Source organism: Talpa occidentalis, unplaced genomic scaffold (genome assembly GCF_014898055.3).
Source record: "Talpa occidentalis isolate TD23 unplaced genomic scaffold, MPIMG_talOcc4v2.1 talOcc4.9, whole genome shotgun sequence".
Classification (NCBI taxonomy): domain Eukaryota; kingdom Metazoa; phylum Chordata; class Mammalia; order Eulipotyphla; family Talpidae; genus Talpa; species Talpa occidentalis.
Genome location: NW_023605305.1, coordinates 114,989,411 through 115,016,323, shown reverse-complemented (window position 1 = coordinate 115,016,323; position 26,913 = coordinate 114,989,411). Strand labels below are relative to the sequence as shown.

Sequence of the window (26,913 nt, the reverse complement as noted above, 5' to 3'; positions counted from 1 at the left end):
GGCTCCCGAGAAGCCGCGACCCCGGGGCCCCGCGCTACCCGGCGCTGCAGAGGAGCGGCCGCTGCGCCGTGTCGGGGTCGCCGGCGAGCGCCCTGGGCCGGCTGGCCGCGGCCTTGCCTCCCGGGGCCGTCGCCTCCGTGGTCGTCTGGTCCCGAGCGCGGGGCTCTCCGCCACGGCCCTCACGCGGGGGCCACCGCCGTGTCTTCTCTGTGGCCCTGCGTGTGGGCGCCCCCAGCTCCGGTGAGTGACGCCGGGCGGCCACGTGCCCCAGGCCTTGTTGGCGGCCGGCGCCATCTTGGGCGAGCGGCGTTTCCTGTGAGACTTGGACGCTCTGGGCGCCGTCTGGAGTGAGGGAGCGGCCTCCGGTGTGCTCGAGGACCCTGCCCCGTTTGTGAGGTCAGCCTCGTTGTTGCTCCCTGGGCCTGAGGGTCTTGCAGTTGTGCGTGTGGGTGAGAACCCACAGTCACCAGTCCTCACTGCACTGTCTTTGGAGGCTCCAGCCCCCCTGTTGTCCTGTGTCAGTGTCGCTATTTAATTCTAAAAACAGGTCTGAAATGCAGAGTTGTTTCCCATTTTATGCTTAAAAGAAACAGGCTCTAAACAGTTATATTGCCCGTGGTTGCTCAGCCCCTCAGTAGCAGCATGGGGATTTGGGGCTAGAGCTGTCAGTACCCCAAGCTGCCTCTCCCAGTGGAGCTGGAGGGAGGTGAAGTGTGAAGGCCTCACATGGAGGGACTGCCCCGTCTTCTCAGGCCTCTTGCCTGGACTTGTTATAGGACAGGGAGAGGGGCAGCCCAAACCCCGCAAACCTGCCTATTCTAAATGGGTTCTGCCATCCGCTGCATCAACAGAAAACATAGGAGCCTCCCCCTTTCCTGGGGACCACCCTGTTACAGACTCAGTAATGCGCAACTGGCCCTGCAGTCAGGCAGGCTGGGTTCATAAAAATCCCGTTTCTATCACCCTTCCCCTGTGGCCTAGAGCAGATGACCCGGCCTTTGTGACTGGAGCTTCGGCTATAGTGTGGGCTGAGCAACGCAGGCAGACGGGCAGGCAGACGGGCGGCTAGAGCTTTGTTTGAAGTTTAAATGAAGTAATGGTTAACACCAACACCTGTTTACTTCCCTTCACTCCCCCTTCCTTCCAGACCCATCTAATTGTAACTGTCAGTAATGCCTTCTCCTTACTGTGGAGTTTGGTCATAGTTTTTTTTTTTTTTTCTTCTCAGAAGGTTTTGTTTCTTTCACTTGGAAGAACCCATACTAACTAAAAACAGTCTGCCAAGAGCCTTCCCTCTCCCCTTCCCACCTAATCAAGAATTGTGTGAAATTTCTAAGCATTTCTATCCTTCCTCTTTCACCCTGTCTGGATTCCTGGGGACTGACATCACAGACATGGAGGAGTCTCTGACCTTTGAAAATTCTTGACAGTCTTGAATGTTGTGTTTTCCAATGCTTTTGGAGGAGTAGGAGAGGATTCAGGGGGAGTAGGAGAGGATTCCGGGGGAGTAAGAGAGGAATCAGACACGGCAGTACATAGTGGAGCTGGGGAGTGGTGCATCCTGAGCCTGTGGCTGCGCCCTGGAATGTTGCAAGTCGGAGAATACGGGCCGTGGTTTCTCTAGCGTTTAACACAGCTCTGCTCTCTACAATGGTATTTTACTTTGGTCATTTTTTGTTACTAATTGGGCAATCAGCATGGAGACTGATTTTCATACTAGTTTGAACTTAAATGTTTAGGACGTGAAATCTGTTGCGATAACGTCACGTAAATCTTAAGCAAATGGCTTTGAGATGAGCAACTGTTAGACTTGCCTATTTTCAACAGTGAATATTAGTATAATTTTGTGTGTGGGTGCATGTGTGTGCGTGCAAAGTACGTGTATGTAGTAGGTGCTGTATAAATGCAGTTTATTCATCTGAACAGAAGTTGCACACTTACTTGGCATTCGGATGCTGGAGATACAGGATGAACAAGATCCCTGCCCTCAGATGGCTCACGGGCTAGTGGGGGACATAAACAAGAAAATAAACACAAATACTGTGCAGTGTGGTTAAATAACCTGATTGGAGGTTGAGGACAAGGTGGCGCTCCAAGGAAGAAATGGGCACTTTAACTTGGAAAGCCAGAGAAGGTTTTGCAAATGCGGTGGTGACTCAAGTTAGTCTTAAAGAAGCGTGAGGCTTCAGCAGCGAGACTAGGAGTCATTCCAGGCAGAGGGAACCGTGTGCGCCAAGGAACTGCGGTGTGAAGCGCGCGGTGGCCGTGGGAAACTGCCAGGCCAAGAAGGGAAGTGACGGGGTTAGACAGGCTGGAGATGGTAGAGGCGCTCGCGAAGGGCCGCCTCAGTCGGGTACAGGAATTTGGATCTTAAGCTTTAATCATTGAGGGTCCAGGGGAACATTTAGAGGAGCGGACGGCACACGGTCATACTTGCGTGTTAGAACTAACAGCTTCCACAGCCAACCACTGGGAACAGTGGCTGGGGAAGTAGTAGGAAGAAGTTGGGAAACTGTTTACTGGGGTCCAGGTTGTGAAAACCTGAGAGAGAATAAAAGGGATATAGTTTGAAAAGTGTTGGTGGATTTAGGAAATTTTTAAGGCAAAAGTAGTGAGCTGTAGTGAAGGACTCTGTGCGTGAGGATGAGGCAAGAGCAGTCCAGGGTGGTTCTGAGGTGGGAGCCTGGGGTGGCTGGAGGGGATGGTATCGTTTGCTGGAGTGGTTGGTGCTGAAGGAGAAGTAATTTGAGAGGTGGTGGGACAGCTGGGACAGTTCGCGTTTATGAGCTGAATTTGTGAGTGTGGGATTACAGGAGGGGTGTTTGGGGCTCCTCATCATTTGGGTGCTCAGGCATGCCTGGGAGTTTCTCATGGGGATGATGGCAGAGTGAGACAGTGGGAGGCCTGAGGTGAGAAGTGCGGGTGCACTAGCTAACCCTGGTGCAGGCCTGACCAGGAGTCAGTGGAAGTGACCAAGTGCAAGACACAGCCTGAGAGGCCGGAGGGGTGGTCTGCAAGTGTTGCTCACTGAGAAGCGATGGCTTTAGGTGAACAGTAGAGGATGGTGACCATCCACGTATACGGCGGTGCCTTTCTTTTTCTGTGTCAGCCCATTTAGTAGATCAAGGGTTGAATATAAGGTGAGAAAATAGCGTCGGTGAATGTAGTCTTTGTAAGGAGTTTTGCAGAGAAGAGAATAGCCAGCATTAGGGACAGAGGAGGAAACCCGAAGAAATTTTTCTTTTGCAGTTTTGTCTCAGAAGGAGGATGGAATGTCTTTCTTCTGCCAGGAGTAAGGGAGGTAATAAAAAACCAGTAGGAGGTTCAAGGAGAAGGGTGTATAAGCTTCAGGTGTGCCATTAAAAATCAACATGTGTTTATACCACATTAAGTTCACCAAAGTCCATTTCTGTTCTTCATACAATTGCCCTCTTTTGCCTGATTTACCCACCCCGGGTGATTTTTAATAATTCAGATTGGATCATGTCATACTCCTTCTACTCTACCACTTTTTAGGATAGAACCCCAAACCCCTCAGGTGTAGTCCCCATAAAATTCCCACCACCAAGTCACCTGTGAACCGCCACCATAGTCTCTGCTCTTCCGCCGGTGTTAATCCCTCTCTCTCCCCTCCCCGCTTAAGGTCTCCAATTTATAGTTGCTTGCTAGTTTTGTCTCTCCCTGCCCCAGCCCTTATTTGGTTCCTCTGTATTCCTCCTATAAATGATATTTTTCTTTTTCCTTCTGGCTTATTTCACTGAGCATCATCCCTTCCAGTTCCATCCATGTTGCTGCAAATGGCATGAGTTTATCTTTTTGGATCACCGGATAGTATTCCACTGTGTATATAGACTCCCCTCTTCTGGCTCCAGTCCCCTGTTTTGGGGCATTTAGGTTGTTCCCATATCTTGGCTGTTGTAAATAGTGCCTCAGTAAACACAGGAGTGCGGGTTTCCTTTCAAATTAATGCTTTTGTGTTCTTTGGGTAGATTCCTAGAGTGGAATTACTGGGTGATATGGTAGATCCATTTTTAGTAATTTAAAGGTCCTCAGCGGTGTAAGAGGTTTCCTTTTTCTTTATATCCTTGCCAGCATTTGTTGTTGCTAGTTGTTTTTTTTCCCAATATGTGCCAGAATCCCAAATCTTTAACAGGTCCCTCTCTTTGTCCTCATTTTGCACCATTCTCACCTCTGTGCTTGACTATTCTTTTCTGTTTCAGTGTGTTTCTCCAGTTCCTATTCATCTTTGGTTCTTAGCTGGAACCTCAATTCCTGGCAAGATTGCCTGTTTCCTGACTCCCTATGCGAGATAACACCCCTTCCCCCAACATGTCTTTATTATAATCGTTGAAGTGTTGTGGGGTTTTCCCTCCATCCTGGAAACTGAGCATCGTGTCAATTGAGACTGTCTAGTTCAGTGCGTTCCGAGTTTTGACCATAGTGACACAGAGTAGGGTCAGCTGGTGAAGCTCCGAGCGGAAGTGTTGGATGGGCTGTGCAGGTGGATGCTGAGATTGCTGGGGAAAGCTGTAGGATTTGAAATGAATTAAATATGAGGCAGGTGTCGGAGTCTTTAATAAATACGAGACACAGGTGCCGCCCTTTCCTATGGCAAACGAATGGGCAGGTGAGAATCAGTGCAGTCCTGGGGGGAGGGGTCAGTGCCCTAGTCCCTTGGGAAGCAGCGTGGGCCCGTGGAGAGAGCCGGGGTTCAAACTTTGGGTGCAGCCAACCTGACTTTCCACACCTTGTTTCTCCATTTGAGACCTGCTGCAGTCTTGTCAAGAACATGACAGGGTTTTTGAAAGTGCTTAATTTACATTAACTTATTAGTATTTATTCCTGATCACTGTTATCACTTCAAGAGGGCATGCATGTGGAAGCAGGAATGAGTGGCAGAGATAGGAGCGGAAGTGAATTTTGGGCAAGGTACAAGACTTAAGTTATTCCATATGTTGAATCATACTAAAGAGTTGGCATAAAGGTTTATCGGCAAATATAGGTAACAGCAAGTACCTACCTAAAATAAAGGCCCCTGCTTTGCTAATGATAATGGTGCAGTATTGATTGACAACGTTTAATGTAAAAAAATGCTTTGTTGGATGATTTTCACGAAGAGTCCATCAGTACGGGATATAGATTTTAATGTTCTGGAGAACAGAACAAGGACGATTATGTGAAAGTCGTAGGGGGAGAGGGACTGATGATTTACACGAGCACTTTCTAACAATCAGAGCTGTCCAACGGGGAAGTGAACATTATGGCAAAAGGCTGAGTTCTCCACCGTGTGAGCCTGTGGAGACTGACGACCTTTCCACCAGAGATAGAGCAGGGATTCTTGCGTGGCCGCGACAGTGGACTAAGTCATCCCTCCATTGCCTTCTGATTGGAAGATCAGAGGATTTTGTGTCCAGTTGAGATTTGTCTAAATACCGTTCAGTCAGCAGGGATTTGAGTGCTTCTCTGTTTCATTAGAAAACCAGTGTTTTGTTTTCCTTCCCTTCCTGTGTGCTGAGACAGAGCCAAGGACTCAGGTCTCAGTCGTTGCCTTGGGTATTCCCATTTGGAATTTGAGGAGCTCAAGCCAGGTGTCCGAGGTGATGTAACAAGAGCTGTTGTCCTCACGGGTCCAGAGCCCCGGGCACGCACCTGGAGGCACCAAATACAGAAATGCGCTGCCAGGAAGTTTGTGCTGAGATTTTCAGTCAAGTTAGTGTAGATCAAGTTAGATCTATAAATCCACCCTCCCCCCCATGCTTCCATGCCTGAGGCTTAATCAACACTTCCCCAGCACCTTTTCGCTGATTGCTGCTTGTGTGCTAATGTATATTCCCCATATTCTTTCATAAAGTTATAAAAACGGCATTACTGAATTCCTTTGCTTTTTTTTAAATAGAAGATTGAAGTTAATTTTGCAGCTTGTTCTCTTCATTGTGGGTTATGCGCGTGCAATTTATTTGGGTTTCTTTCATCTCTGTGACCAGACGGCGTTGAGCCAGGAACCCTGGCCTGAATTACTAGAGAAACTATTGTGAGGGGAACCACTCATTCACCTATGAATTCAGAAGGAATATAGTAAGTGTTGAATGTAAGGAACTAATTTATTTTATAAAGTGACATTTTGAATCTGAGCTATATTATGCCAAACATTTATGTATTGGTGGGCTTTTCTGACATGTGTGATGTTGAAAAGAAAGCAGATTAGGTGCTGATAATATGTAGACCAAGAAATCATAGCTTAAGAAACTGAGGTGAGCTAAGAGGCCAGGATTTCGTTTCCTCAGTGGTTAGTTTTTAAACTTGGAAAAGATCTGAGGCGTCATGGAATCCAAGTTTAGGGTACACGGTCCAGCAGAAGCCCTGTGAGTAATTTGATCAGAGTCGCCGCCTCTTATCTGGGGTGTAGGTAAAAATTGTGGGTCTGAGGGTGGTGAAAGTAGTGACAGTCCCATGATTGTCTGTTTGGAAAGGAGTTTCTCAAACTTTGAGAGATACAGTGCGACCAACCAAGGCAGACCCTTCGAAATACAGGGTGATGCAAAGTGCCCTAGAATATCTCATCTGCCAAGTTAAAGCGCAGATTGATTGGTGTGTGACTAATGTGGAGGTCCTCTTAGTCATTTATCCATCAGGCACTTAAAAATTTATTTTTATTGGGGTAACATCAGTTCATAATGCCGCGCAGGCTTCAGATGGACAGAAGCTGCACACACCACGCCACGCCGCTGCCAGCATTCCATTGGCCCCCTGCACCAGCTCCCTACCCCCACCCCCGACATTGTCCGCTCAAAGTCCTAAGGGTTTGTTTTTGTTTTGTTTTCAGTGCAGGCATTTTCTGACTGACTGCCACACTGTGGGCGCTTTGCTGGATGTTGGGGCTACAGATAGGAACAAAACCTATCCCTGCACTCGTGTGTCTGGTACTACTGAACAGGACCGGAGAGAATGCTTTCTGTTTTGCGATTGCTCCCAAAAGAAAAAAATTCACTGTTACCATGTTAGTTAGTGACCTGCTGGTTTTATGACTCACACATCATTGCTGTTTATTTGCCTTCATCTTTCTAAGGAACACAGAAAACCAGGATCTGGTCATACCACTAAACTAGCTGTGTTCTCGGGCAGGGACTGTGTGAAGGAAAGCATCTGAGAGTCAGCCTTAGACGTAGGTCTGTCAGAAGAGGTTTCTGAGACAGCGCTGTTCCTCCAGGGCTCCCACCTTTGACCTGTCCAAAGGCAGGGTCGGTGGGTGCGGTAGGGCAGGTTGGCCCTGGTAACTGTTAAACAACTCCTATTCTGCAGAGAACCGTAGTTCTGTCTGAGGCTGCACAATTTGATTAGTGATTGTTCTTCCCTCCCTTATTGCTTCCTCAGCTTCAGGGGAATGTGTGTGTGTCAGACTGGCACCGGGACGCAGTTTCTGCCAAAACCAAGACTGAAAGACAGGTCTGTTTCGGGTGTGCTTATTTGGCAGTTAGTGTCCTGAGTGGAGAAGAGCATGTTTCCTGGGTTCATGAAGTGGGGGAGCAAAGGTTGATTTTTGTCAGGGCTTTTGGAATGTCCGCTCTGCTTTATGTACTAGCTGCTTTTTTATTTTGAATAGTTTAAATCTGTCCGTTTGCTTCTCCCATTTCCTCCGCTAGCCCTGGCGTCCGCTGCAGTGGTCCAGGTCAGAGTCACTCAGCAGGTACTGCCTGAGCGCCTGTGCCAGCACTGTGCCACCTGCTAAGTGGTGCGTGCTGGTGGTGCCTTAGAGGAGGCGGCGAGATAGCAACTAATTAAACTAATTTCAGGGTATATTGAGTGCCAGGAACGAGGTGTGTGTTAGAGGAGTCCATGGAGGTGCAGTTTGCTGCTTCCTGCATTTGGGATAGAGCAAATGGATGGTAGACCTGTGGTGTTCCAGAAGGTAGCGGGGAGCGTCACTTGGACTGGTGTTAGGGTTTTGTGGTTAATGTAGTAGGTAAAAAAAGTTATGTTAATGAGGAATTAGGAAACTAAAGGTTATCTTTCATGATATGTTCAGCTGAAATGATCTAGCGTTTTGTTTCCCCAGTGGTTAGAAAGCTGCTGAAATTGGGCTATGATCTTCCAGCTCCAGTGTAATTTGAGCCTTACGTGTTTATTTCCTCCTCAGGTGGAGGCCTGAATTTTGATCTATGTCCTCCCTACATCAACTGCCTGAAAGTGCTTAATGGTCACATGACCCTGGACATGGATGCTGTCCTGTCGGATTTTGTCCGTTCCACAGGGGCAGAGCCAGGGCTGGCCCGCGATCTCCTGGAAGGTAAGGACTCCTGGCGGAGAATGAGAAGAAAGTAAAATGTGATATTTATTGTTCGGGTGATTTGGAACATCTGAGGCGATCAACAAGACACTTTGTGTGTGGTAGACCTTACATTTGAGTTCCTTCTAGATCTATTTTGTGTATGACCCACCATAATTTTAAAATGCAAAAATCCCCTTTTCACTTTGAATTTTTGGTGTAAAATTTTTCTGCTGCCAATTTATGCTCAGCAGTTGCAAATGAGAGCTTAATTCTAGATCTCTGAGTATGAGAGCACAACTCTAGATTTCTTTGGCTTCCTTATTATATGTAAGTAACTCAGACTTTTGTATTCAGGATCATCCATGGTTTTCTTTCTTTTTTCCCCCTAATTTGTATGGGTAGTTCTATGCTGAATGGGTTTATTAAATGTTTTCATTGTGCTACTTTTGTTTACTTCTGTCAAGATATATACATAAATGAATGTTCTAGATTTTAAGGTCCTGAAGGGTTGGAATCATGCCTATAGGATCTTTGTTTGAAGTCATTATTAATAGTACATAAATGACACAAATACCTATGCCTGTGGGGAAAAGGACAGATTCTTAGCATACAGAGGTGACTTTTTAGATTGTCAGCCATAGCCAGGTATGGCATTTTGACATTTGTTTAGCTACCTGTGAAAAGTACATTAGGTTGAATATGGAAGAGCAAGGTTTAAATTGCAGTTTGTGGATTCATTGTAACTTGTGTTTTCATTTCATCTCCTCCTACTTTGTCCCATACTAGCTATGCGCCTTGTTTCCTAAGTCTATAGGGTGCTTTCCTACATTATTGTCTTGAAAGTCTCCTTATATTTCAAGATTCAACTCACATGCCTCCTTTTCCTCTTGTAACGTGTTGAACACCTCTTTGTGTTCAATGTGTGAGGTGCTTGAGATGTAGTATTTTTTTTTTTTTTAATAGAGGCATGTTTATTTATTTATTTATTTGTTTGTTTGTTCTGTTTACACATGCACTGGGTACAGTCAGAAGCACGGGAGGGTAAGAGAATTCACCAGAGCCAGAGCGGGGAGCAGAGCAGGCAGAAGGACCGAAGGACACTGCTGAGGGGAGCAACGGGCGGCAGGAGAGGTCTGCGCGCCATGTGGGACCCTCCTCCGGTGGCCGGGGAGCAGCTGGGGATCGAACCGGCGCCGCAGAGGCCGCGGGCAGCTTCGCAACCCAGCGCTCAACCGCTGCGCCACCGGGGAGGCCCGAGATGTAGTATTTTCACAACCACTCTGCAATGCAGGTTTATCATCCCAGTATTACAACTTTAAAAACTGAGGTTCAGAGAAAGATTTTTTTTAAAGATTTATTCATACAAGAATTGGGGTACAGGCCAGAGGTGTGGGGGTGAGAGAGTCACCAGAGACAGAGTGGGGAACAGAATAGGCAGACTGGCTGAAGTACACTGCTGAGCGGAGCAGCGGGTGAGTCAGGAGAGGTCTGCTGCGCCATATGGATATCTCCTTGGCAGGGGCTCGAACTCGTGCTGCAGTGGCTGTGGATAACTTCATAAATTGCATCTAAATCTCTTGCTCCACCAGGGAGGCCCCAGAGAAGTTAAGGATTTGAACCAAGGAATCTGATTACAGTTGGTTTTAATTATGTTGCAAATTAGCACGTGTACACTGTCTCCTGCACTTGCACTCATGCCATGAAAGAAAAGTTGAGAGTGTTATGGAAGTGCAGGAGAGAAACCTAATTTATACACGGAGTGCAGAAAAGCCTTTGAACTGAACCCCAAGGATGCATAGGACTAAGAAAACAGTGTTCCTGTAGAAGAAGTAGCTTATAGAAAGGCCCAGAGGTGAGTGTGAGTTTAGCATATCAGGGAAACCAGCAGCAAGAATGATGGAAGAGTGGTAGCACACTGGGTAGACAGGGAGGCAGCAGCGTTTGAGACTGTCGCAGGCCACGGTGAGCAGTTTAAATTTCACTCTGCATTCAGTGACGAGCTGGTGAAGGATTTTAAACAGGGTAGTGACGTTGGATTCAAGGTTTGAACTGGTTGGGGGGTATGAAATGGTTTGGAAAAAGTGAGCAGGGAAGTGGTAAAGTCAGTTAAGAATATTACTACAGTTCAGGTGAGACATGACGGCACTTGGCTGCAGAGGAGGCAGATGAGCAAGAAGTGGATGGACTTAAGCTTTAATTTAAAAGGGGAGCCGAAGGACCTGATTGTCCTCTCCTTGTCTTTGTTAACCTCGTCTCTTGCTTTTTCCTTTAAAAGTTAACTCTGGCTACATTGAAAAGAACAGATTGGAGAGGGGAGAGACTCATTAGATTGGCCTCCCAAAAGGCTAAAGACCAGGTAAAGATTATGAGGCCCTGAATTGGGGCAGCAGCAATAAAAATGGACAAGAAATAATAGATTTGAGAGATGGTTCAGGGGTCCAGGCAGTCCTGAAGATTAACTGGATGGTGAGGGGAGAGGACCAGTGGGATGAGGCAGTGAAATGAAGGGGCTGAAGATGGCTGTTGTTTCTGACCTGGGGGCACTGTAGTGCCATGATAGGCTTCGGGTGTATAAAAGGAGTGTGGGATACGGAAGCCAGCTCTGGAGGGAAAGATGACAAAGATGCGGTTTTGTGGACCTGATTTTAAGGAGTTTGTTATTCAGAGGACCTGATTTTAAGGAGTTTAGCAGCTGATTGGAAATACAGACCCGGTGCTCAAAACAGATGTCGTCATCCATTGATTGATGCACAGTGAACGTCTTCTACTCGTCAACAAGTATTTATTGAGGACCTGCTATGTACCAACTTCTAGAAGCTAAACAAAACAAACAAAAATCTCTTGTCCTTATGTTCTAGCAAAAAAGACAGTTAATAAGCAAGCATGAGAACAAAGTGAATTGTAAAGTGTTACACAGTGCTGAGTGCTGTAGAAAATGGTAGGGGATGACGAGGTGGTTTGTGATTTTTAACTGGGCAGTAAGGGTGGGCTTTTGAGAACGGGACACTTGAACAAATGCCCAAAGGAGGTGAGCGCTGTCTGTGTCGGGGCAGGAGCCTCCCGGGCAGGGGCAGTGGCAATGGAAAGGCTGTCAGGGAAGCCGCCTTAGCAGGCGCAGGGACAGCTGGGAGAGCCGTTTGGCTGAAGTCAGTGACCAGAGTGTGCAGGGGAGGTGGAGCAAAGGTGAATATGAGCGTACGGAAGTGAAGTCGTCAGGGGTGGAGGGTTAATAGGGCTGACTGGAGAATTACAAGGATGACAAGAAACGTCACACGACAGCAGTGCCTGCGGAGGAATGCTGGCTCTGCACCCAACTCCGTTCTAGGTGCTTCAGGTCATTTCATCTTCATGACAACCCTTTATGGTGTCCTCTCCGCTTTCACAGCCCGGAAGTGGAAACAGCATTGGCCTGAAAAGCAGGCCAGGTCACTGGGCTTTGGATGCTGGACCAGAGGGCCTAGTTTTGTGTCAGGCAGTGGTGAGCCGTTAAGAGACTCTGAGATGTCGTCTCACCAGACCCCAGCTCCACGTGAACAGGCGCGCGTCTCTCGGGACCTCTCCGGGTGGCTCGGCCCTCTGCCTGTTGGTGCGTGTCTTTTAGTAGCCTTTGTGATACATTGGTGATAGTGAGGTGAAAAAAAAAATTTTTTTTTTTGATCACAGGATGGAAATGACCAGAACTGTGCTTTGGAAAGATTAATGTTATGGAATTATTTAGAGCGCACTGGATGTGGGACAATAGGTGGTAAGAATTGAATTAAGGTGGTGGCAGAGGGAATCAAATGGAAAGAAATGTGGACAGTTAAGCAGTAGGTATTTATTGAATAATTTAACTGAAGAAAGCAACAGAAAAGCCATTGCGAAAAATACATCATTTCGGGTCTTGAGTAGAGTAGTGAATCTTACATTTAGAGGTTAACGATCCCCTTTGATGATGATCTGATGGCTGCTGTCAGCTTTTTCTTTAAGAAATAGCCACACCTATAACTTCAGATAAACTTCCGGTGGGTTAGGACACCCAGAACACACCTAGGCCAAGAGTCTCTTTAGCTCCCAGAGCTGGGAGCCCCAGGCTTGTGCCCCGCCGTGCCCTGGTGCGCATCTGCTGCTTTGGGACCGGTCATTCTCCTGTGTCTTTAGACCTCATTTCCTTCATCTGTAAAATGAGGTTTTAGGTCCCTGGCTCTCAGAGCACCCTCTCAGTTCAGGGAGGGAGAAAGTTTCTGTGTTCATGGACCTTAGGAAGTAAATAATAACTAAATAAAGGAATCATTTGCTATTTCAGATTGAAGTCGTTGTGAAGAAAGAGAAAGCGAGGGAAGGGAAAGGAGAGGGTAGATGTGTGCGTGAGTGTTGCTGGTTCTGCTGGGATGGCAGGAGTGATCGTCCCTTACCTTCCCTCTGCTCCGAGTGTCTCATTTGCTTTTATGCTTTGTCTCCTGGCAGGAAAGAATTGGGATGTGAGCGCTGCCCTTAGTGATTTTGAACAGTTACGTCAAGTCCATGCTGGGAATCTGCCCCCACCCTTTGGTGAAGGGAGTGGTGGCTCCAGGACCCCTGAAAAAGGGTTTTGTGATAGAGAATCTACCCGCCCTCTCCGGCCCCCTCTACAACGGCAGGATGACGTCATTCAAGGTACGGGGTAACTGAAGGTGTTTCTACAGACAGACTAGAACCGAGGGCCGGGGACTGCTGGATGCGCTCAGAGAGCTTCGTGACCTTTCGGAGAAGGTCCCATTTCTCCCACTTCTCTCCAGCCAGACTGATCAGAGGTGACCTCGGTCTGGCCAGGGACTGGAGTCGCTCACAGTTGCTCTCCATCGTGAGCGGGATCCTCCTTCAGATACTGTGCAAGGTTAATCTTTCTAAGGCACAGTTCTGATTGCTTCTATTCCATGGAAATGGGAAGAAAGGATAACATTCTGATTGCGATAAGATGCACATATAGACTTCAGAAGATCTCTTTGAAGGACTGTTTCTTTATATTTGTCAGTATCTATCAAAAATTTTAAATGCATATATATTCTGAGTCAGCCATTTCATTTCTGGGAATTCATCATGTGTGCCTATGGCTGTGTATATATTCTCCCAGTGTGTACGTGAATGTACACGTGGTAGACACACACACAGTGTGTACAGGAAGAGTTCATAGTGGTTAAAGCTTAAAAGCAACTTTTAACATTCATTTGCATAGGAGTGGATAAATAAATTGTGATCATTCATATTGTAGGCTCTTTTGCAGCCATTAGAGAGAATTAGAATTTTATGTGCTGTTTTGGAAAACTTTCTAAAGTCTTTTGAAAAAGGTCAGTTGCAATACAGTGTATGCTTCTGTTTATGTTTTTGAAAATGCTCCTATGATTAAAAAATTCTGGAAGAATACATGGTTGCCTCTGGGGAAGGGATCAGAAATTTGAATAACGGGGTGATTTCTTTAGTAACATTTTTATACTTTTGGTACTATTTTGATTTTTTGCAATGGATACATGGTACTTTTTTAATACCTAAAAAAATTAGTTAAAAAAATCACTATAAATTAGTGTCAGACAGCTTTTGATTGATTTTGTGCATCACCTCTGGCAAATACTGGATTGAGTGCTGCTACCCAACATGACTTTTAACTCTTCTGATGATCTTTTTTTAGCCTTTTTATCCAGTGGGGAAATGCTGAATTGTTTATTAACTGTTGCTTGGACTGTTTGGATATAGAAAATAATAAATTTGCTTCCTATTTCACACCATAAACAAATTTTTTAAAGTAAACACATGATTTTGGAGAAAATCGACGTAATATGCTGAGTCTGCCATCCATGAACAAGCAATGTCTTGCAAGTTATTTAGTAACTCTTCTTTGATAGCTTTCACCAGCAATTTTTAATTATAATATTACACATTTTTTTTTTAACATGGAAAAATGTTCATCACCACTTTCGTTTTTAATTTGTCAGTTAATTACATAGCTGTATGACTTTACATTTTCCCGCCTCCATATGTGCACATTCTTCATTCACCCTCCACCAGAGTGCCCGTGTTAATGGCCCACCCCTCTCCTTCCCTGCCCTTCGCCTACTCCCTCTGGTAACTAGTATATTTTTCAGAGTCCAAGAATTATTTTTGCTGTGTTTTTCCAGTATATGTTCTTTCTTTATATTCCACAAATAAGTGAAACCACCTGGTATCCGTGTCGCAGTCACCTCAAGATCCATTCATTTTTGTCCCAAAGGCACTGTTTCATCCTTTTAATAGCTGAGCAGTGTTCCATTAATGTGCACAATTTCTTTATCCCTTGGTCGTTGAGCACTTAGGTTGGTTCTGTGACTTGGCGACTGTGGATAGTGCTGCTGGGAGCGCAGGAGGGAATCAGGCTTTTCATGTTAGGGTTTTCATATTCTTTGGGCAAAAACTTGGTAGTGGTATTATTGGACCACATGGTGTTTCCATTTTTAGATTTTTAAGGTATCTCTAATCCATTTTCCATAAAGGGTGCACCAAAATAAACCCCCACCACAGTGTTCCCCACATCTTCACCAACATGTGTTGTTTCCAGCCTCTTTGACCTGGACCATCCTCACAGAGATGAGGCAGTAATGTCTCATTGTGGTTTTGATTCGCGTTTCCCTTATAATAAGTGATGCTGAACATTTTTTTATGTGCCTGTAGGCCATCAGACGTGTTTGGAAAAGTTAGATCTTCTGTCTGGTTTTTGATTGGGTTGTCATATGAGCACTTTATATATTTTGTAAATTTTGATAATCTTTATTTTAAGTCAGGCATGTGAATTGTGAGGCTACACTGAGCAAATTATGATCACAATAGAGTTACCTGCTGGGGTTACAGGTGCTGTATATTCAAGACAAATAATTTTGTCTGTGTAGTCTTCCTTTGTAGCATGGTAATTATAATTAACTGTATCTCTACATTCTGACAAACGTATCAAGAAAGTTTGTAGTAGTGGTGTAAAGAAATGTGAGTGATGGTAGAAAACAAAGTTCTTAATGTGTAAGATTAGTCATTTACTTTATTTTTGAAAATGGAAATCCTCCTCTACATTCTCTTAAGACCCTAAAAATCACCAGAGATTGTTTGACTAAATTTAGCCAAATGAAGCCCCAGTTCCTGTATTTCCTCTTCCTCCCTCCCCTGCCCCCTCAGTGACAACCGAATTGCCAAGTGAACGGCCCCTTTATATTGTGGAATGGAAGTGGAAGAAGACAGTTATAGGGAGAGAAAGTGGCAAATTCCAAGAAGGATAATAAAAGGAAGACATACTTTGTATTAACGTGCCTATAAAAAACATTGTTCTCTATTTCTCCTTTTATATCTGATTTGAGAAAGAGGGTCCTGAAATTCAGGAGCCAGTTAGACTCAGTTTCTCATTAACGGGGAACCTGTTGAGAGGTTACTGTCACCGTATAAATGGAAAGTTCTGAGAGGGCTGTGCATGTTCTGAGGTGACTCCATTTCTCATTGCAGAAAAACGACTGTCTAGGGGCATCTCCCACGCCAGTTCCAGCATTGTCTCCCTGGCCCGGTCCCATGTCTCCTCCAATGGTGGGGGTGGGGGGAGCAGTGAGCACCCCCTGGAAATGCCCATCTGTGCCTTCCAGCTTCCAGATCTCACTGTGTACAATGAAGACTTCCGCAGCTTCATAGAGAGAGACCTCATTGAACAATCCATGCTGGTTGCCTTGGAACAGGCAGGTCAGTGATACTTCCCTCTGAGCTTCACCTTGAGGCTGCCACCCAGGGTCTGGGCTTGACCGCTGTATCGATAATTTCTTTTAAAATTAGCCAATTACCTGGCTAGTGAGGTTGCAGACCAGTTTGTCGCTGTAGGTTTTTTCAGGAATTGAAGAAAACTTCTAAGCATCATTCACAAAATATTTTCCTCATGTAAACTAGTGGATTGGAAATTATGGGATGACTACACCAAATTGACACTCATTTTCTTGGTATTTTATCCTTAACTGTTATTGTTCATGTCTTTAAACTTAAAGCTTGTACATGTTGGTATGGTGATGGCCATATATTCAGATGATACTTGATTGACATTGAATAGATGCTTTGGGTTCTTTCATTTGTTTACTGAAAATGGTTTTTTGCTGAGCTTTGTTGCTACATTATTTACTAGTCTCCTGACCAGGATGAGAGACTCAGAGTCAGATAAAGTAGCCAACATAGATTTAAACCTGTGACCTTAACCTCATCAACTAAACCCAGGTTGCCCAACCTTAGCACTGATGACATTTGGGACTGGATAATTCTTACTGTGTGAACCCTGTGCTATCTGTTGTCTTCAGCAGCCTCCTCGATCTTTTCCTATGCTGATGGCATCTTTCCACCAATTTGGACAACCAAACATATCTCCAGACATTGTCAGATAGCTACTTGGGGACAACATCGCCCCTACTTAAGGACTATTGATCTAACTAGTTGTGCTCACTCAATTCTGATCAACTAGAAATAAGAGAAGAAAATATAAAGAGTAGAAATTTTATTTATTTTTTTAAGATTTATGTATGCATACAAGAACTGGGGCAAAGGCCAGAGATGCGGGGGATGAGAGGACTCACCAGAGACAGAGCGGGGAACAGAACAGGCAGACTGCCTGAAATACACTGCTGAGGGGAGCGTGGGGCAGACAGGTGAAGTTGCTTTGCCATGTGGGTTGCTCCCTGGCAGGCTGGGGATTGAACTCGTGCTGCAGAGGCCTCGGATTGCTTCATAGTGCGGTGCTTAACCCCTTGTGCTACCAGGGAGGCCCTGGAGTCTATTTTAGAAATAGGAAAGGGGGAAGGTCTTTATGGATAATCTACTCTTCTCCTTTTCCTCCTGTTTCTCTAGGACGTTTGAACTGGTGGGTGAGTGTGGACCCCACATGTCAGAGGCTGCTTCCTTTGGCAACCACTGGGGATGGAAATTGCCTCTTGCATGCAGCCTCTCTTGGTAAGTCTTGAAAGTGGCCCTTGGTTTCAGGTGGAAAGGAAGCAGTAGAATAAATCTTAAGCACAAGATTTATTCAAAACAACCTTGATCTTAGGCAGAAGTGATGATGCAGATAACGTGTGTGTGTACGTGTGTGTGTCTCTGTCTGTGTCTGTCTGTGTCTGTCTGTCTACTAGTGTGGGAAAAGATGGAAGCGAGCCCTGCTCTGGTTTTTCAGTTTTGTTCAGAGATTTTATGGAGAACACAGGTTTTAGCGTAGCCCTCACTCTGAGAACTGATCCCCTATAAATTAAGAGCAGTAGTAAGCCAGCGGTATAGAATTCTCTCTGTGTATAATTCTGTTATTAATATTTATTCTTTAGGTGTATAAAAAAGATGTTTTCATCAGTCCTTCGTGAGATTTGTTTTAAGTTACAAAGCCTTTCATAATTGTGTCCATTTTCTAGCCATCCCTCCAGCTTTGATCCTTACTGCTGTGTCCCAGACCTGTCCTTTCTGCTGCTACTCTGTATTTTTTAGTTTGTTAGATTTTCATCAGGAGTAAGGGCTTCTTGTCAGGAGCTTGTAGGATGTGGTATTTCCCCACTCTCAAGTTCTCAGAAGTTTTTTTTTTTAATTTTATTTATTTTATTACTTAAAATTTTTTCTTATATTTATTGTAGTCCCCATAGTTCTCTGCCATCGTATCCCCTGTGGACTGTCACCATATTCCCTTGTGTTCATCCCTCCCATTTTGCCCCCTGCTGCACTCCTCCTTTGCTGGACGCCACAGTTCTGTGGTCAGCTGGCTAGTTTTTGACTTTTTCTTCGCCTTTCGTTTGGTTCCCTTATATTCCACATAGAAGTGAGACCATCGGGATTTACCTTTTTCCTTGTAATTTCAGCTAGCAGCATCCCATCTAGCTCCATCCATGTTGCCACAAGTGGCCTGAGTTTGTCTTTTTGATTGCTGAGCAATATTCTATTGTATAAATATATTACACTTTTTTGATCCATTCATCTATTTTGGGTCATTTGGGTTGTTTCCGTATCTTGGTGATTGTAAATAGTGCTGCTGCAGCAAACACAGGACTGCAGGTTTCCTTTCAAATTAGTGTTTTTTGTGTCCTTTGGGTGATTCCTAAGAGTGGAATCGCTGGGTCATATAGTAGCTCCATTTTTAGTGTTCTGAGGACCCTCCACAGTTTACACCCCCACCAGCAGTGTAAGAGGCTCCTTGATCTCCACATCCTCGCCAGCACTTGTGTCCGTTTTTGTTTTTTTTTTTAATGTGGGCCATTCTCACTGGAAGTTCTCAAAGTTTCTGAACCTCCAGAGAAGAAACACCATTTCTTTCTTGATCAAGTGCCTTTCCCCTCCGTCACAGTACGTGTTTCTTTGAACCTGGCATTCAGCTTGATTTCCTTCATCACGAACAGGGTTGAGTCAGGGTACAGTGTCTTACCGCCAAGTTTTCTTGCTGCAGGGATGTGGGGTTTCCATGACCGGGACTTGGTGTTGCGGAAAGCTTTGTATGCACTGATGGAGAAGGGGGCCGAGAAGGAAGCACTGAAGCGGCGCTGGAGGTGGCAGCAAACACAGCAGAATAAAGAGGTGAGGGAGCTTGGGTGGGAACCCCGGTTTCCCAGAGTTACCCCAAGGAGATGCCTCACGTGCCTGGGGCAGTGGTATTTCTCTTATGATCTTGGAAATTGTGGAAGATGCCAGGTACTGGGGTAGATGCTTTTTGGTGTAGGTGAGAGACTGGTGTGGGGAAGCCAAGACCTACATCATGCTTTTTCAACAAAATGTGATATCCCAAGTTCCTAGGATTTTTGAATGTTCTGGTTTTTAGCTTATAATAAGGCTGGACTTATTTAAGGACTTTGTTTTCAACCCTTACAGAAATGTAAGTGCTTGAAAATAGATGGTATATTTGACCATATACACCATTTGTTTTCGTATACTCTGTTTATTAAAAAATTTTTAAAAACAGCCTGTTAAACTGAGTTTGAATGGTATTTCTTAGAGGTTTAGCAAATGTTAAGACTGCTGTTATACCGAGAAGTAACAATGGGCTGTTTGTACTTTCCATTCCCATACCGGGTTGGGCAAACTGTGGCCTGTGGGCCAAATCTCACCAACCGTTTTATAAAAAAATGTTTTATTGGAACACAGCCCTCCCCCACCCATTCATTTATGTCTGTGTGTTCATGCAAGTGCTTCGCCGCTGTTGCTGCGAATAGAGGCATTGCATGTGGCCTGCAAGCCTGCAAGATCTGTTCTCTGGCCCTTTCCAGGAAAGTTTTGCTGACCCCTTCCCTTTAATAATGACATTATGCATTTACATAAAGATAAGGGGCCTCCCCCTGCTTCCTTTTCCCCTGATTCCATGCCTTCCCTCTGTTTATCTCTTGCTTTTCCTGTGTCTATTTTTTGCCATGTATACGGCGGGGTGTTTCTGGCACTGAGTATGGCAGTCACTCCTCAGAAAATGGTATTTTTTTTTTTTCCATCTTCTCTGTTTTCTTCATTTATTGCTCCATCACCACTGGCCATAATCTAGAGCTAGCATGCTTCTTTTAGTTATTAGGGTTCAGTGTGCTAGAGATTTAAAACATATACAGAGGTGTTAAAGATTTAAAATATATATTAAGAATGTTTTGTATTTCTTTCTCAAAAACAAAGAACCTGATTGTTAAAATTAGCATGATAGTCTCAGAATCCTATTGTTGATCACCCCATCTGCCTCAGAAGAGGGGGAAATAAATGCCCAGGGGTGTGAGGCCTGTGAATGGCACCCTTTATTACCACCAGCCCCATGGCTACCTCGGAAGTTGGGAGGGACCCTGAGCTAGAGCCAGCCTGGAACTTACCCTCTTCCCCGTCTGAATTCACACAGACCCAAGCCAAGTTTTGGATGGGACCGCCCCGGAGATAGAAGCAGCCAGCCCCCAGAGCGTACCCTGTAAGCGGAAGGGGCTGCAGGGTGAGAGTAGACGTGCTTAAGTCAGCTGGTAAAGCTAGGCCTAGGTGTGGTGATGTTTGTCCAGGAGACCCAGAAACACTTGGTTCTGTTTGTGGTCAGCCCTATTACTCCCTGTCAGCATCCCCGCTGGAACCTACCAGGGAGAGTGGCCGCCGGCACAGAGCAAGTCTGCTAGGTAGCCTGTAGCTCAGCACCATCAAAGTTCCATACCAGATCCTTGTTTTAGCTCAGACCATTGCCGACATTATAGCCACCCGGTACATTGGGACGGGGAGAGGGAATGGATGGACTGGGGAGTTCACTTAGCCAGTACCACACGCCAAGTGCTCGAAGCGTTTTGTTTCTCTGTTTTGTGTTGAAATTGGGAAGAACTTGCTCAGGCTAGAAGGGTGTGCCATCTAGTGGCGTGTGTGTAAGAACAGGAAGCAGGAGCAGGTAAGGAGCAGGGGACGAGTTCCCCTGGGCCGTATTTCCGAGTGCCCAGAGCACCCGTATATATGATCTGTGGGTTGTCCTCTTCATTTTATTTTTTTATTAGCATGTCTACATTCTTAGTTATTTTTAATTATTTATTTGCATATTTTACATCATTGTTCATTGTCCTTTTTAATTGAGAAAGTTTGTGACGGCGATCTACAAACTGAACATAGCCTTGTGGGGTTTTTTTAGGTTATTAAAGTAAAATGTTCTCACATCATCTCTTTAGTTCCCGTTGAATTTGTCTCTGATGCCCCTCATGTTTCTGTTGTGACTCTGTTGTCAGCATGTTTAAGCAGCATAAGCTTATGATAATGTTAGTGTCTCCCAAGTCGGCATATATGTCCCTAAAGCCAATATATTTTCAAATTGTTTGTATCTCTCCTCTTTTTTCCCCCCAAAGATTTATTTATTTATACAAGAACTGGGGTACAGGCCAGATGCACGGGAGGGTGAGAGGATTCACCAGAGACAGAGTGGGGAACAGAACAGGCAGACTGAAATACACTGCTGAGGGGAGCAGTGGGTGTGATAGGAGAGGTCTGCCACGCCATGTGGGACCCTCGCCGGCGGGCTGGCCGGGATTGAACCAGCGCTGCAGAGGCTGCAGACAGCTTCACAGCGCTGCTCTCAACCAGCTGTGCCACCAGGGAGGCCCTGTATCTCTTCTCTTTTGATAAAAACTTTACTTTCACTCAGCATGTATTTACTGATTACTGATCACGTAGTAGGCATTCAGTGTATTGCATGAAACATAGGCTTGTAGTATAAGAGGAGGCAATGGACATGTAAATATATATTTGTACAAGGTCACAGTTTATGGCTTTTATGATAGAAACCTGTATAGCATTGAGGAGAGGATGCAAAGGAAGGAGTGGTTGATAATAGCAGAGAGATTAATTGTAGGCAGGCTTCACGGAGGAGTGATACTTGAGTTCTTTTCTGGTAGAGAGAAAATATCTCCACCAGGTGGCTAGAAGTGGGCTGTTCCAGGCAGAAGAAACAACTTAGACAAAAGCTCAGAAGTGGAATCAGGAGAACGTATAAACTGAAGTAGTAACACCAGTTCAGGATCCATTGCCATAGTTCGTGCTTAGTAGTTATTGATTAAAGGAACCCGGTGTGAGGTGTGTGAGGGTGAGGTGTTCTAGATTACTCTCTGGTTTCTGGCTTGGGCTTTTGGGTGATGGTTGGTGCTATTCCCCAAGGTAGCAATATTGGAAGAAGAGTAGGTTTTGGAAGAGCTGTATAGTTGTGACTGTGCAGAGTTTGAGGTGGTCACGGGCAGGTGTCAATAACATTCTGTAGGCGGTTGGATGTAAATAAAGAAATGAAGCGGACCTTTGGGCTGGAGAGGGAGATAATAGAATTCTGAGCACATAGGTGGTAGTAGATGAGATTAGGGAGGTAGAGGTCACTCAGAAGGAGCCAAGGCTAAAAATCGTTGACACAACACCAGTATGTTGGAGATAGACAGAGGTCAGAGAGGTATAAGACTGTAGTGAGGTAAAAGCTAAAGGAGAAGAAAGTTTAAAGAGGTGATTCAGTGGCACATGAAGCTAGGGAAGATGAGGACTGAAGAATCTGCTGGAATTGGAATTTAGGAGGTCCTTATTACCCTTTGTCAGAGTCAGTTGAAGTGACCTATAAAGGTGGGGAGGGCGGAAACAGAAGCTAGTTGATTGCAATAGGTGGAAAAGAATAGAAGACAAAGAAGTATGAGAGATCATAGTCTAGTCTTTCGTGGCTCTTGCCTGTGAAAGAGAAGAGATTTGACTGTAATACAAATTGTAAGCCAAGTACTAAGAGAATGGGGAGTGGGGTCACATGAGCGAGTTGGAATGGCTGCTGCCCCTTGAACCTAGCTCTTAACTGCTTGCCTTTCACACAGTCAGGACTGGTATACACAGAGGATGAGTGGCAGAAGGAGTGGAATGAGCTGATCAAGCTTGCCTCAAGTGAGCCCCGAATGCATCTAGGTACCAATGGAACCAACTGTGGTGGGTAAGTATGACTAAGTGGGGGAGCAGGAAATAATCTCTGCTGAGTCCTCAGTGTCTGAAGAGCTCTGTGCTAAGAGGATGTAAGAAGGAACGAGAACACCTATGGCAAGGGCATAGAAGGGTGCAGCAGCATGGAATGTTCTAGACGCTACAGGTAGTTGATTATTGCTGGAATGTAGGGTATGTGGTACGGATGAGGCAATTCCAATTTTTGTGTGCCGTGCTGGTTTCTCTTGCACCATACTAAGGAATTCAAATTGTGTCCTATCTTGACTTTAGGAAACTATAGGCCAAATGACCTGGTTTCCTTAATAAATAAATCACAAGGAAAATAAAAAGAGTTTAAAGACACTTGAGACATATCAACCGATTGGAATGCATAGGCATTTATAAGATAGGGCAATGTGAACAATCTTACATGCTTGATTATTTTTAAATATTAAAAGTGTGACAGTATTGTGGTTTTCAAACAAGGGGCTTTATTTTTTAGAGATAGAAACGGAAATATTTATGTATGAAGCGATGTGATAGCTAGTAGTCACACAAAATAAGCTAGCAGGGTAGCAGTGGGGCTGATAAGAAAACAGACTGAGGTCTAGTGTGAGGTGAGGCTGACCATGTGTTTAAAATTTTTAAGATGTATTTTTATTTATTTATGCATACAAGAACAGCAGGGGTGTAGGCTAGAGGTGCAGGATGGGAAGGGTGAGAGGACTCAGCAGAGACAGAGTGGGAGCAGAACAGGCAGATCTGCTGAAACACTGCTTAGGGGAGCAATGGGTGAGACAGGAGATCGAACCCAGGCCATCTAGGTGATAACACCAAGACTGAATCCCTAGCACTGGGGAGGCCCTTGTGTTTTTAATTGTTGAAGCTGGCTGATAGATACGTGAGAGTTTGAGTTTTGAATATGTTTAAAATCTTGAAAAAGTTAACAGTGATAGTCTATCCAGATTTCATTGTGCATTAGAATAATCCAGGAAAATTGTTTAAAATGCAGATTTCTGAATCTCCATCATAGGGATGTCCAGTTGAGTTGTTTGAGGTAAAGCCCAGGAGCTTGTGGGTGTGTTCTCATGGAGTGACACAGCAGACGGGGCGATGGCGGGATAGGAGTGAGACTAGAACACAGCTGCAGCAGTCAGGGAAGGGAGGGCCGTGGGTGTGGGTAAGGGGCCAGACTGCAGGCAGGCCAGAGGAGACAGATGAGTGAGCCCCATGAGGCAGACAAGGGGACACCTTGGTCAGGCCAGGAGACCAGCTGAAGGTGAGCGATAAAGAGCAATAAATATGTCTTGGGTTTCTGATAGGCTCCTGGGTAGATGATGAGGCTGTTCTCCACGTTAGAGAACATGGGGCTGAGGAGTTGTTCCCTTTTTTTCCTGTCGGACCTCATGAGGGTTAAGTGTAGGTGGTTGTGGCAAAGAAAGTAAGCAGGGTGAGGCTGCCGGGCTGCATATTGAGCAACTGGATGACGAGAACTGGGGGAGGTTGTGAACAGGCGGTCTCTGAGGAGGGGTTTCCCTCACGTTCCTAACTCTGTTTTAACCTTCGAGCCTTCCAGTCTCCTCTTGATTCCCCCATGTGTGCCATAGGAAAAAAGACGTAGTAGCACAAATAAATCGGCTGTGTCTGTGGCAGCCTTCCAGTTGGAAAACCAGGAAAGGATGTTCCTCTTTTCCCCTCTGAGGAACTGGTCTTAAGGGCTCTCTTGTTTTGTTTTCTTCCCTGTCCCTCCCACACTGTCCCTCTCTGCAACTTCAGGGCGGAGAGTTCAGAAGAGCCTGTCTACGAGAGCCTGGAGGAGTTCCACGTCTTTGTCCTGGCCCACGTGCTCAGGAGGCCCATTGTCGTGGTGGCAGACACCATGCTGAGGGACTCTGGCGGGGAAGGTGAGTCAGTCCTCACTTCACCCTGAGCACCCCTGTTTGCAGAGCCTTGGGCTAAGCACTGGGAGGCAGGCAGGAAAAGAACCTGCAGGCCCTTGGGAATAAAACAAGATATTCACCAGAACAATGTGAAATTCTGAGATCCAGGGTAAAGTAGTTGGGGTTAATTGAGGAGGCTTCCTACGGGGAGAATTGCCAAAAAGGAGTAGGAATGAAAGGGGGACTCAGTTGGTAGAGTGGGGTGGAGAGGTTGGCCCGCCAGGCGAGAACCTGGCCTCAATAACAACATCTGTGGTTTCCTGCAGCGTTCGCCCCTATTCCCTTTGGGGGCATCTATCTGCCCTTGGAAGTCCCAGTGAGCCAGTGTCTCCACTCCCCTCTGGTGCTTGCCTACGACCAGGCCCACTTTTCTGCACTCGTGTCCATGGAGCAGAAAGAGAACGCCAAGGAGCAAGGTGCTGAGCGCGGTGTCTGTCTCTGCTGTATTTTTCACTTGCAAAGTTGAAATGAGAGAACACAGGAAGGAAAGAACTAAGTGACGCGCAAGCCCAGAGAGTACATGTAACACAGTCTTACTAAGAGTTGTAAGGTATACCAGGGTTTAAAAAAAAGGTTTTAGGGAAAAACACAGTGGCCTGTGTTTTCCTAGAGTTAAGAGGCTTATGTATTAAGGTCATAGACCCTTCCAAATAATCATTTGCTGTATCTGTCTTAGTAATGACTGAATTCTCGAATCTAGTGAACTGGCAGGAACATCTTGAATGTTAGCTGGCTGACTGGAGGGGAGGCGTGGGGACCAGTGGTGTAAACAGCATGCTGGGCAGTAAGAGCAAACCAGCCTGTTGGTTTTTAATGCCAGGGTCCCTCACACGTAAGAGCTGAGAAAGTGACTGCAGCTAGAGGCCTGTGGAATGATTAGCTGCTTTTGCGTGAAGTGAGCCTGTGTGCTGTGGCCTTCTCTCTCCTCAAGGCGTTTGCTTGATGGCATGTTCTTCCCTCTCCAGCTGTGATCCCACTTATGGACTCAGAGCATAAGCTGCTGCCCTTGCACTTCGCGGTGGACCCTGGGAAGGGCTGGGAGTGGGGCAAAGATGACGATGACAACGTCCGGTTGGCCAGGTGAGGCAGGCCGAGCTGTCTCTCTGCTTTGTAGCTGCCATCTTCGTTTCCAGGGGATCCCTCAGCTTAGTGGCAGGACCGTCACCTCCCAGCCACAGTGTCTTCGGGAAGATGAGTCGGGACCAGGACCCCGCTTGCCTCGTCTCCCTGTACAGAGACGGGGGTCCTGGGGCCTCAGATGCTCTTCTCGTGCAACAAGAAGCGTGTGCTCGCACAGATGCAGCTTCGATCCCACTGGGTTTTTGCATTTCTGGAATTTAAATATAAAAAGACATTCTCCCCTGCTCTCCAGAAACTGGGTTCTTCTTCTTCCACAGCTCCATGGAGGGTGAATGTGTAGGGATGCAAAAGCTTCACCCCTGTGTCTTACTTGACTCTTCTTTGGATTATGAAACTGGGAGGGTTTGATTTTAAAATTCAGAATCGATGACTTTTTAATTTAACGATCAAAAGCACCTTCTAACTAATGTGTACAGTAACAGTGATGGCCCGGCTTGGTGTTTCCCGTTTTCCAGACAAGGTGGGACCCTTTCCAGCCATGATTTTAATCTTTGTCATCACCGTGCAAGACACGTTGGGGAAGTGACTTGCTCAAGGTCACAAGCTTAGTCCTTGCTGGAGCTGTAATCTAGCCCCAACTCTGTCTGAGGCCCAGGCTGTGTTGCTGCTGCCCACCTACTCCCTTGTGGATCGCACGGCTTTGCTCTGTCAAGGTCACATACCTTTTCAGTGCTTTGTTTCTCCTTTTCACAGTGTTATTCTGTCCCTGGAGGTCAAATTGCATCTGCTGCATGGCTACATGGATGTCAAGTGGATCCCAGTGTCCTCTGATGCCCAGGTGAGGGCTCCCGCGCACCTTGTCCGTCCTCTGTCAGTGACAACAGGGAGACCTGCTAGCAGTCTCCTGGGTCCCTTTGGAGTGGGAGCTTATGAGTCAAGTTAGGAATGACTGGAAACTCTCAGAAGAGCTCCACAAGACACTTTGTCCTACCTCTTATCCTGTTCGTGCCCTCCATCTTCCACGTCTCCTCTCCACCAGCGCCTGCTTTCTGGTACTAAAACACATTCTTCAGGGAAAGCTCCCCGGACTTTTGGCAAAGTGGAGACCGCCACTGCCTTGTCCCAAGCCGTCTTGCCCATAGACCTCTGCGCTGGGCACAGGGCGGGAGAATCACTTCAGGAGTTCTGGAGAACATTGTCATCATGCCTAGACCAGGAGCAGAGGAGAAGGGGCAAACTCGGAGA

The 26,913-nt window shown here is 45.9% G+C and overlaps 1 protein-coding gene across 11 annotated transcripts in view; it reads left to right on the top strand.

The window, feature by feature from the left end:
* Positions 1-26,913, top strand: part of OTUD7B (OTU deubiquitinase 7B) — a 54,141-nt gene that overhangs the window by 21,872 nt on the left and 5,356 nt on the right. For 7 of the 11 annotated variants that reach the window (XM_037500993.2, XM_037500989.2, XM_037500988.2 and 4 more), the window contains 10 exons: positions 8,135-8,284; positions 12,713-12,901; positions 15,740-15,967; positions 17,111-17,212; positions 18,678-18,805; positions 22,549-22,661; positions 24,425-24,552; positions 24,855-25,004; positions 25,554-25,668; positions 26,422-26,506. In XM_037500993.2, the coding sequence (XP_037356890.1) occupies positions 8,200-8,284; positions 12,713-12,901; positions 15,740-15,967; positions 17,111-17,212; positions 18,678-18,805; positions 22,549-22,661; positions 24,425-24,552; positions 24,855-25,004; positions 25,554-25,668; positions 26,422-26,506 (1,323 nt within the window). In that variant the 5' untranslated portion in view covers positions 8,135-8,199. Of the gene's footprint in view, positions 1-306; positions 397-5,984; positions 6,076-6,101; positions 7,444-8,134; positions 8,285-12,712; positions 12,902-15,739; positions 15,968-17,110; positions 17,213-18,677; positions 18,806-22,548; positions 22,662-24,424; positions 24,553-24,854; positions 25,005-25,553; positions 25,669-26,421; positions 26,507-26,913 lie in introns of those variants that run through there. The other 4 variants (XM_037500990.2, XM_054691743.1, XM_037500991.2 and 1 more) reach the window with 3 other exon arrangements.